We start from the raw sequence: 10,646 nt of genomic DNA, 5'->3' as shown, positions 1-10,646 counted from the left end.
ATTTTAATTATAATAATTTAATTAATAAAAGAATAACTTGTATGCATTGTTTTTCTTTTCTTAATATAATGTTAATTGTATTAACTATAAAATAGTTATTTAATCTATTTTTTTTTCAATAAATCAGGCATATATACTCAATATGACCATAAATAATCTAGTAATACTTAAATCTACCAACAAAGTTTTATATGTTGGTTTACTGTGAAGTAAGAAAATATCAAAATCAGCTCAAAATGAAGAACAATTAACCCGTGCCATGCCATGCACGTGATAAGATTAAAATTATAATTTTAAATTATTTTGTTAAGATTAATTTAAATTATAATAATTTGATTAATAAAAATATAATATGTTATGATTTATTTATTTTTTCTTAATCTAGTGTTAAATATATTAATTCTAAAATAATTATTAATTGGTTTTAGTAATCTACTTTCATCAATAAATCAAACATACATACTCAATGTGATCATAAATAACTTAATAATACTTAGACCCACCAACAAATTTTTATATGTTGTTTTACTGTCAAGTAAGAACATATCAAAATTAACTCAAAATAAATAATAAATTATTAGAGAATTATAATGCATAAAATTCTCTAATAAACAATAAATAATTTAAATCTACTAAAAAATAACTCAACACTTTTCTTTGATGCCTGCAAAACATATACTTAAAATAATATTATATCAATGTTAGCATACAGTTTTACAATCATCGACCGTATTTACTATACATGACTCTTTTTATTTATGCATACATGATAACACCATGGTCTATAAATACTTCATAGATAACATATCTTATATAGCTCCGAATGATGAGCACGAAAGTTGGAGAGTGTAGTAGTTTGTGTCCACGAATAGTTGCCTTCTTGCAACTACGCCTCATAGGAAGAAAAAGAATTGTTGTAAAAGCTATCAAATGAAAGATTTATTAGTAAACGAATAATATTTTCTTCTAATATACATGGTCTTTTATAGTGGTAAAATGAAGATGGAAGGAATTAAATTTTATATTTTTATATTAGGAATAGAATTTGATATTTATTCTAATAAAGTTATTATTATTATCAATATAAATGGGTTAACAACTTGCCACTAATAGAAATACACAATAATATAGTAAGTGATTTTTTGTGATAACAACTAACCATAGTATATTTTTTTAACACGGAGCCACGGTCTAGGCCCAAAACAAGAGGCAAATGAAAAACAGAGAAAGGAATCTGCTCTCCTAGACTCCTACGTGCACGGTAGTGCAGAATTCCAGCAGCAGCAACCATTGAAACGCCGCTAGCCTTCCCTCCTCCAGGTATGTTGAAACGCCACTTACCGCTCTAAATTCGTTAACTGAATAATTTGGTTTAGGATCGAAGAAGTCTCTTTTTGCAAAATGCCCTGTGATGCAGTTAACGAATTACTTCCAATCATAATAAGTAAGACCCCAAACTATTGTTAAATTATGGGAAACGAGTTCTACAAACTGCTCCTCCATCATCCTTCAACAAGTAGCACGAGTGGTTCTGAGAGTCTGATGCTATTTCGTTTTTGTCTACTTTGATCTCATTCCTTTGTCCGTGCTTCACATTTTTTATGCAATTTGTTGTGCTTCATTATTATTCACTGAATTGACATCTTATAATTATGTGCAGAACCGGAACTTGTGGTGAGAATTGGGTCAAGTAAAAGAAGAAATGGCGTTCAGAGGCAAAGAGATGATGAAGAAAGTGTTGAAGAGAGTTGGAGAGAACAATTTGAACCCAAGAGTGAAGGAATCGCTGGAGAAATGTATACCTAGAAGCAAGGTTGTAATGGGTCGTGCCAAACGCGGTCTATTTGCCGGTAGACACATTCAGTTCGGCAACAGTGTTAGTGAGGATGGCGGTAACAAGTTCGTAGCTTGATGCTTTTTTAATTTTACTTTTCTTATTTGCAGCTTCTTCTTTAAATGATGTTGAAAATTTTTGTGCTTTAGCTTTTAGTTGGAGATACATATTTTTGCGGATTCTGAATTGTTAGAATGCCATAAGTTAGTGTTACTGTTTATGTGCCTCTGTTTAACTGTTGAATTTTTTGAGAAGCGTTTTAGGATATGGTATTGGAGCATTTTAGGGCCAAGTGGTCTTTGGTTCTTTCTTCATTTTTGCTCCTCTTTTTTTTTTTTCCTTATTTTGTTTTTTTCCCTTACATTTCAGCACTAGCTAGACTGCACTCGTGTATTGCTAGAGGCTAATGTATCTTTATTTTATACTATGCTCATGATGATATTTAAATCCTCTGTTATGAGTCTACTTGAAGTTACTTTTTAAAATGGATTTGGCTACATAATGGTATGAATGAGTATTCAGTAGTTTCAAATGGCTTCAGTCCGTAATCAAAGAATAACTCCTTTACAGCCATTCAGAATGGTATAAATGGGTATTCTTGTGGTGGTACATATTTGAGTCATTTTGTTAGTACATAGTAGTGATTTATTTTCAGAATTTCAGTGCTAAAACAGAATGACTCTTTATATTTCTTATTCTCGTGATAAAATTTTATGTAAATTTTATAAAGAACTAAGATGTTTCTGTTATATCTCGGTTTATCTCTAGATTCCCAATAGTCAATAGTATAAGAACAAGGATTTATTCTTCAAGTTAGAAATAGAACCTAGTTGCTATCGTCTTTGGATATGCTAGGAAAGTACTGTCACGACCCATCCCTATAGGTAAGATTTATAAAGAGAGGTGATTGTCCTCTCACTAATCGCTCACTTATTGAGCCATTGGTAACCAGATGCAATCTTGCCAATCTCACTTTTGAAGAGAGAGTTGCAACCATTAGAAATTACTGTCTATTTCATGGACTCTGAGTTGGACTAAACACTGGATAAACCTCTTCAATTGACTTGGTACCATTGGTGACATAAACCTCCTTGTTGACTTTCTTTTCTCATAGTTTGAATCTATCCCCATTGTTGATGAATTAGTGTTCTCAATTCATTGGATGATTCTTAAAACTTAAGTTTCTGAAGGATTCTAATTGGATTGGAGCCGGTAAATTCATTAGTCTTGGCCTTGGATGCTTAATAATACCAGTACTTTAACAGTTGAGTACATTTGTTAGGCAGGATATAGATCCAAATAGTTGTGCTTGCATCATTACACCACATCTTGCAACATCTTGTTTATCACAGTAATTGATGATAATTACATAATTGTTTATCATTATGTTTGTTTAATGATCCCAACTCAGTTTAGAACTTGCATATCACCGTTTGTTTCCTTGACTGTGTTGGGGCAGTTTCTTCACCTTTTAAATATGTAAGAGAAGAAAGAAAGAAAGAACAAAACAGACGTCAATATTGATGAGAACTTGTTTGTTAAATGATTTGATAGGACAAGGAGAACGTGGAAACCTAATGTCCAAGAAAAGCGGCTCTTCAGTTACATCCTGGATCGTCACATTCGGGTTAAAGTGACAACCCATGCCCTTCGTTGCATAGACAAGGCTGGTGGGATTGATGAATACTTGCTGAAAACTCCTTACCAAAAGATGGACACTGAGATCGGTGTCTTCTGGAAGGCAAAGATGGAGAAGCTCTATGAAGAGCTTGGCGAGAAGGAGGTTGTGTTCTTTGCTCCAGAGGATGAAGCCAAGTTTGAACAAGGCTTTAAAGATTTGAAGCTATCTGAAAAGGAAGCGCGTAAGGAAACCAGAAGAAAAATGTTTTCCGGGATAAGCAAGCACAAGCTGATTGGGGTAGAAAGTAAAGATGGTCAATCTATCGAGGACGGCGAAGAAATCTCCCATGGTGCACAGAAACAGTTGGTCCCAGTTTCATATGTGTTGGCTGCTGACAAGCTCAAAGTTGGCAGTTATGTTTCTAATCAATGATGTGTTACCTGATAATAGTGGTGGTGTAATCTGTATCAGCTCATGGCTGTTTCACTCAGAGTATTGAAGGTTTTCACTCACATTACATTTTCATGGTGTAGTTTTTACAGTCAAAAGCGGCTTTCTAAATAATGAACAAAGAAGAGTATTGTCTTCATGTTGTTTCTCTGTTGTTCAATTTTGGTCCTTTGGGTTGTGTATTGCCTAAATTTTTTACTGTTTTCCTTAAGCGGGAGAATGCTTTTGAGCTTTCTGGCCATACTAGTTAAAATGACGCATAAAATAACCGTCGATTTTTTGGACATAAAAAATTAGATCTTAGAAGTATGCATCGTGAAATAACAATATGGTTATTGTTAACAGAAGTAACAACTACTAACCTATCAGATCCTATATTAAACATTAATAAATTGAGTGTCAATCATCGATGTCTACTTAGATGAAAAAAGTTACCTAATTCAAAAACACATAGAAATAGTGAGTTTTAACAAAATATATACTGCAAGCATAACGTGGTTAAGCCACAAACGGGAGATAGTATCCATAATAAAAGGTTCTAAGAGGAGAATATTTACCGATACACTATGCAAGCATAACCAGTACCTATATTTATAAACTACTGACAGACTAGCAGACTAAGATGAATAGACGATCGCAAACTTAAGCTATCAGTTCATCACAAACTAGACAAAATCATATTTACATATAGATTAATGATCTAGCATCAACTTTTCAAGATGCCGCTACAGTCTCAGGAGTTGTGGCTGGCGCACCACTGGGAGGTGAAGTATTACTTGTACTAGCACCATCAGGGGGCCCAGTTTTGGCATCCTTTTTGGATTCTGATGATGGTGGTGACTTGGGGTTCATATGTGGAGGGGGATTATGCTTGAGCTTCAACAGTATCTGGCGCATTCTTGAAAGGTCAGTTGGCTTCCCTGGCTTTGGACCCTGAATTACCACAATAGAAGGCTTCTTCTCTTTATCCTTCTTCCCTCTTTTCTCTATAGCTGCAACTTCACGGGGTATGAGTTCGCCAATTGCCTTCCAGTAGTTCTTGTCGGCTTCAGCATGAAACTTGTCTCGGTTTTCTAAAAATAGCTGCCATACCACAGACATTGAACAAAATCTTTCAACACAGTGCCTTTAGAGTTAACAAAACTAAGATCCTTATAGAATTGCAGCTTAAAATAGCACAACATTAAGTTTATAGTTGAGGTAGTTGCACAATTTATTCTATTTTGAATAGAAGATGTAGTTGCATACATTACCACCTGTAAACATACAGCAGCTAAAAAAATACAAGACTACAAATCTACAATACAATATGCTATTAGCACAACTGAGTAATTGAAACATCAAGGGCTTGCAAGATGCTAATTCTTTCATAAACTGGTAAAATAAATTGAGTGAATGCTTACATGTGAAATTCAATCTTGTCAGGGTCAGTGAAAGTGCAACTTAAACTAAATGGTAGTCAAAGTGTCAGAAATGAGCTAAAATTGCCTAGGCTTGAAGCAAGCATGGCCTCTCAAAATAACAAAATATGATACTTAGACTAAGCCCAGGTTTAATACATATCGAGTCTGGGACTGATTATCTATATCAGATACTTAAATTTTTATTCTGCTTGGTTGATGCAAAATAATATTTGTAAATCCTCACAATTTTAACCTAGTTATCAACTTAACATTTAGAAATTAACATCAAAATGCTTTTATGGTCAAAATGAAAATGGCAGAGAATCCATCATCATTACACTCAAGAGTCAAGAGGACCATAACTAAAATAATCTTAGTCCAGCATAGTTCTATAGAATTTCACATTTGTTTTTGGATTGTTAATCAAAACTCAAAAGTATAAACATATATTTGCATTCGCTGGTACATTTTCCAGCAGTATCCACATTTATATGCAACATTTACCAAGCATTTTGCCATTAGATAAAATCAGCTACAAAAATCAAATGATGCTATTGTACCCTATTAGAAACCAAAACATTTATATGGCCATAAAAAAATCAGCCACCATGTATTTTTATATAAATACATGTGTTATTTAACTTATTTTTTAATATATATTCTATATGAGTAGCTAATTTACTAGCTGATTTTTTGGATACACATAATATGGTTATTGTAAACCACATCTAGAAGCAACACATTTACTGTTAATCGTTTTTGTGTTTTGTCTATAGTCACTTACAGGTATCTTTGTGACATAGCATTCACACAGCAAAAACCATCTTGTGAATACTGTTATATGATATCAACTCCCCTAAGCCCCTAACTATGTATATCTCCCTTTAATCACAAGATCAGTAAACAACGTAAGGCACTTATTTAAAAAAGTGTTATTTGTGTTGGGCACCAGAGTGAGCGGAACATAATAACGCAACTAAAATTTGTAAGTGAAAAAAAGGTGAAACTTATACAATAGTTTATCTTTAGACAATAATATCCTTGCAACACCACATCATCGACATATCTTTGTGATTTGCAGATGCGACTACTACCTCCAAACACTAAGTAGGGATTAGTTGTTAGCCGCTTGGCTTTCATGATGACACCAGCACCATTTGACACCATCAAAATTCCTCCTTGTATTGATCTTGTACCCTTGAGCATCCAAGAGCCCAACAAATAAATTCTTTTCTAGGCCCTTTACATGTCTCACACAATGAATTGTGCGTATGAAACTTTTAAACATTTTGATTTTAATGGTACCAATACCCACAATTTCTAAGGAATGATCATCTCTTATGAGCACCGATTTTGATGAAATTGATTCATAGGTGCTAAACAAATTCCGACGCAAAGTCAAATTATACATTACAACAGAATCCAACAACCAAGAATAAGCTAGTTGTTCACCACCTTCACAACCAATCGCCGCTTGAATGCATAAAACATCTCCATCGCCAGAGGTATATGCAACAGGAATGGATCCTCTCAATTTTTTTCTCTCAATTGCTTAGTCAAGTGTGATCTCTTACTATTTAACATTTTCTCTCACATGTTTTCTCTTGGCCCCATTTAAAAAGTGTATGATGAGAAGATCACACTTGACAAAATAATTGAGAAAAAGAATTGAGAAGATCCATCCCCTATATGCAACACATCCTTGCGAGATTGTTGCACCAAAAATTTTTATGTACTTTTCTTATTAAACCAACAATCTTTCTTTAAGTGACCTTTCTTGCCACAATTGTAGCAAGTAAAATTCTTCCTCTTCTAAGACTTTGATCTAGTACGACTCTGACTCCCACTAGAGCCACGTTCCGCATATTTGCCTCTCACCTAACAAAGCATCTGCTTGCCTTTAACTCTCTATTCAATTGTCTTTGTTTTTCCACCTGCTTTCCGATTCAAGAATAATGCCTGTGACATCACCAAATTGGAGTTGATCTGCAATTTTGTTGTTGGTGATGTTGATGATGAGTTGATCATACGAGTCTGGTAAACTCTGAAGAAGAAACTCAACACGTTCATTTTTTGTAATTGGACACCCCATAGTTGTTAGCTGTGAAAATAAAGTATTCAGATCGTTGATGTGATCTGTGACTGATGTAAATTCACTCATACGAAGAGTATAGAGTCTCCTTCTCAGAATTATCTTCTTGTGTAGCGACTTGGGCTCGTACAATTTAGTGCGTGCGTCCCAAATTTCCTTTGCTGTCGTTTTCTCTAAGATGCTTGACAATACAGAATCTGCCATTGCCAAATGTATTGACAATACAGAATCTGCCATTGCCAAATGTAAGTTGTGAACAACGTTGCTATCCATCTCCTTCCACTTGTCATCGGCAATACCTACGGGTCTACCTTTAATTGTATCTAAGCAATTTTCCTTCCTCAAATTTGCTTTGATCTTCAGTTTCCAAAAGGAGAAGTTACTTCCATTGAGTTTTTCGATCTCAAATTTTGTTGCCATAGTTTTGGCACCAATCTGCTGATTTACAGCAGAAAAATTAAGAACCTAAAGCTCTAATATCACTGCTAGGCACCACAGTGAATGGAATAGAATAACGCAACTAAAATTTGAGAGTGAAAAAAATTGAAGACTATAATTTATCTTTAGACAATAATAGAAATATTTATTCTCAACACACTCACTAATTGTGTATTAGACATATTTGTATATATTGTTAATTAAGGCTGAAGCATAAAAAATATCTTGAAGCAGTTATTAGTTATTACACATTATTTGTAACTAATCATTATGCTTCATCTTTTGCCAATAATCCACCTCCAAATGAAGCTTGTGCTGTCAATACATCCCTTACCATATCACTTGTAATTAATATACCTCAAATTTTCTTTCTTTCTTTTTTTTTTAAAAAATATTAATTAATCAAAGAATAACTTNNNAAGCCTTCTTGTTCTCCACATTAACCTCACGCTTCTTGTAGAACTCAACTTTGTATTCATCCGCTTCCTCTATGATCTGCATCCTCATCTCCTTCTCCTTCTTCTCCTTCTCCTCCAATCGAATCGCGTTTTGCCTGAAATATCATCAAATTCTTCATCATCATCACATTTCACAATCAAAATTAAACCTGTAAATTCATACGTAATAAAAGATAGCCTTCGAAATATTAAAATATCTAAAAAATGGAAAGAAAATAATATTACAATTTTTCAAAAAAAAAAAATCAATATTGTGCAGACGGTATGTGATCACTTCTTTCACCTTCGCCACTCCCTCAAAGCAAGCCCCTCGCCGGGAACGACCTCAGAGACACCGAAACCTCCGTCAACGTCCTCCCCGTTCTGCTCCGCCGAGAACGCCATGAATCCCCCAGCGGCAGAATACATAGACGGCGGAGAAGGAGTCCCCGGCGCCGCTTGAGACGAGAACACGTCATCTCCGGCACCGTACGAACCGCCGCCACCGAAAATAGGTGACGAATCGCCGGCCGAGTCCTTGACCGAGTCGGCATCGAAGTTGGAGAACGAGTCGAATCGCTGAGACTGCATCCGAGGATCGTAGCCGCTGCCATCGTCGTCGTACGGAGGAGCGGAGCTTCCGAACGATGATGACATGACGAATTCCCCGGCGAATTCGACGAAGCCCTAACTCTCCAGCGAGGTTTCAGTTTCAGTGCTTTAGGAAAATCGTGTGCTTCAAAAGGGTGAAGGAGGTTTTCTACCCTGCGGTGGAGTGTATTTTGACGCTTTGACTCGTGTTCGTTGACTTGTGGTGTTGTGCAAAAATATGTGAAGGTTAATAATATAGAGTTATAGACAGCAGTGTTTTGAGGCGTAGGGAAATTCGGTGGAGTTGAATACATAGGAATAATTTCTGGACGACATAAACACGGTAGCCAGTGGGGAGTGGCCACCTTGAGTTCCACTTTCACTGTCGTCACAGTGTCACACTATCACTACCTGGAATGTTCACACTTCACAGTTCACAGGCCGGTGACCCGCATTTCTTTTTCACTCTTATTTTATTTTATTCACTAATATCTAATCTGATTCAGCTGATTTTTTTTATATGATTTAGTGGTGTGAATTATGCTCTGTTATGATCATTAGGGGAGAATTACATTGTTATGACGGCATTGCTTATAGAAATTTGGGGGAGGAAAAAAAATCGGTGGGTGGGACCGTTTTGTGTGAGAAAGATTCAGTTTGCATCAAAAAATTGGTGAGTCTAATTTCAAGGAGAGAGGAAAGAACACAAATCGGTCATCGGTGGGACCGATTTGTGTGAGAGAGAGATTCAGTTTGCATCATAACTACTGCTAATAATAACTACAATCTACTTCTAATTATTCTGTAGAGCTTACCATACCCTACCATATCATACATACATACATACATGATTAATTCTTATTTTAATTTTTATTTCTAACCACCTAATAATAAAATCATACACACATACATGATTAATCTTTATGTAGTACCATTACAATATATATTGCTAATCAAATTTAATATTATCACTATTATTATTATTAAATCAGATTATTAAAAAATAAAAACTTACATAATTTAGATTTCCAAGATAATTAACAATATGAAGCTCTGGTTGATTTACTTTTTTCATTTTTGGTCTTCTTGGCATTTTTTTTAATTCTGTCCAAGATTTGTTGTGGTCCAACAATGGTGATGCAGGAAGAAGTGGTGGAGTTGAGTGTGTGTTGAAGAGAGGGAGACGAGAGTGAAAGGGATACTGCTGAATCGGGAGGGGGGAGGCTTGCATGCGTGACGCGTGGACAGGGAACACAAATCTGTCCCACCGATTTGTGCACCATCCGCGTCCTGAAATCGGTGCCTACGATTTCCTTTCTACCACTCGATGCCACCGATTTCTACTACTCAGCCGTCACAAATCCGTGAAACACCAATAATCCCCATATCGCTGCTATACTCCATCAACGGGTTCATATCAAAATTAAAAATCTCTCTGATTCACGTGATATTGTAATAAAATTTCACAATTTTTTTTTTCACAAAATACTTGAGAATTATATATACTCACAAAACAAAAACCTACTTTATTTGTTATCTTATTCCAAACAAAGAACTCATGTTATACTACAAAATTAGAGGTGTTCGTGGATTAAATTCAATCCGCATATTCACGATATTTATCTAAATTCGATTCGAAAATTATAAGTAGTAATCTAATCTAAAATGTTATCAGATTAGATCCAATTCGATTTATACATTAGTAGGATCGAATTGCAGATTTTAAGTAGGGATCCAAAAATAAATAAATAAACAAATATTTTTTTATATTTTATTTCAA

The 10,646-nt window shown here is 35.0% G+C and overlaps 2 protein-coding genes across 2 annotated transcripts; one reads left to right on the top strand and one right to left on the bottom strand.

Moving 5' to 3' along the window:
• On the top strand, positions 1,141 to 4,065 carry LOC107625736 (54S ribosomal protein L24, mitochondrial). Its single transcript, XM_016328440.2, has 3 exons — positions 1,141 to 1,320; positions 1,661 to 1,899; positions 3,389 to 4,065. Exons 2-3 carry the CDS (start codon positions 1,703 to 1,705, stop codon positions 3,885 to 3,887), a joined length of 696 nt encoding a protein of 231 aa, XP_016183926.1. The 5' UTR covers positions 1,141 to 1,320; positions 1,661 to 1,702; the 3' UTR covers positions 3,888 to 4,065.
• On the bottom strand, positions 4,353 to 9,102 carry LOC107625735 (clathrin light chain 3; the record flags this gene model as incomplete). The annotated part of the gene is given in 3 exon segments (XM_016328439.2): positions 4,353 to 4,988; positions 8,258 to 8,391; positions 8,580 to 9,102. Coding segments are annotated over 3 exon segments (856 nt in total), but the record flags the coding sequence as incomplete, so codon positions are not given.

The sequence above is a fragment of the Arachis ipaensis genome, chromosome B02 (assembly GCF_000816755.2).
Source record: "Arachis ipaensis cultivar K30076 chromosome B02, Araip1.1, whole genome shotgun sequence".
NCBI classification, from domain to species: Eukaryota; Viridiplantae; Streptophyta; class Magnoliopsida; order Fabales; family Fabaceae; genus Arachis; species Arachis ipaensis.
The sequence above is the reverse complement of the archived record's forward strand: the minus strand, read 5'-3'. Positions and strand labels throughout refer to the sequence as shown.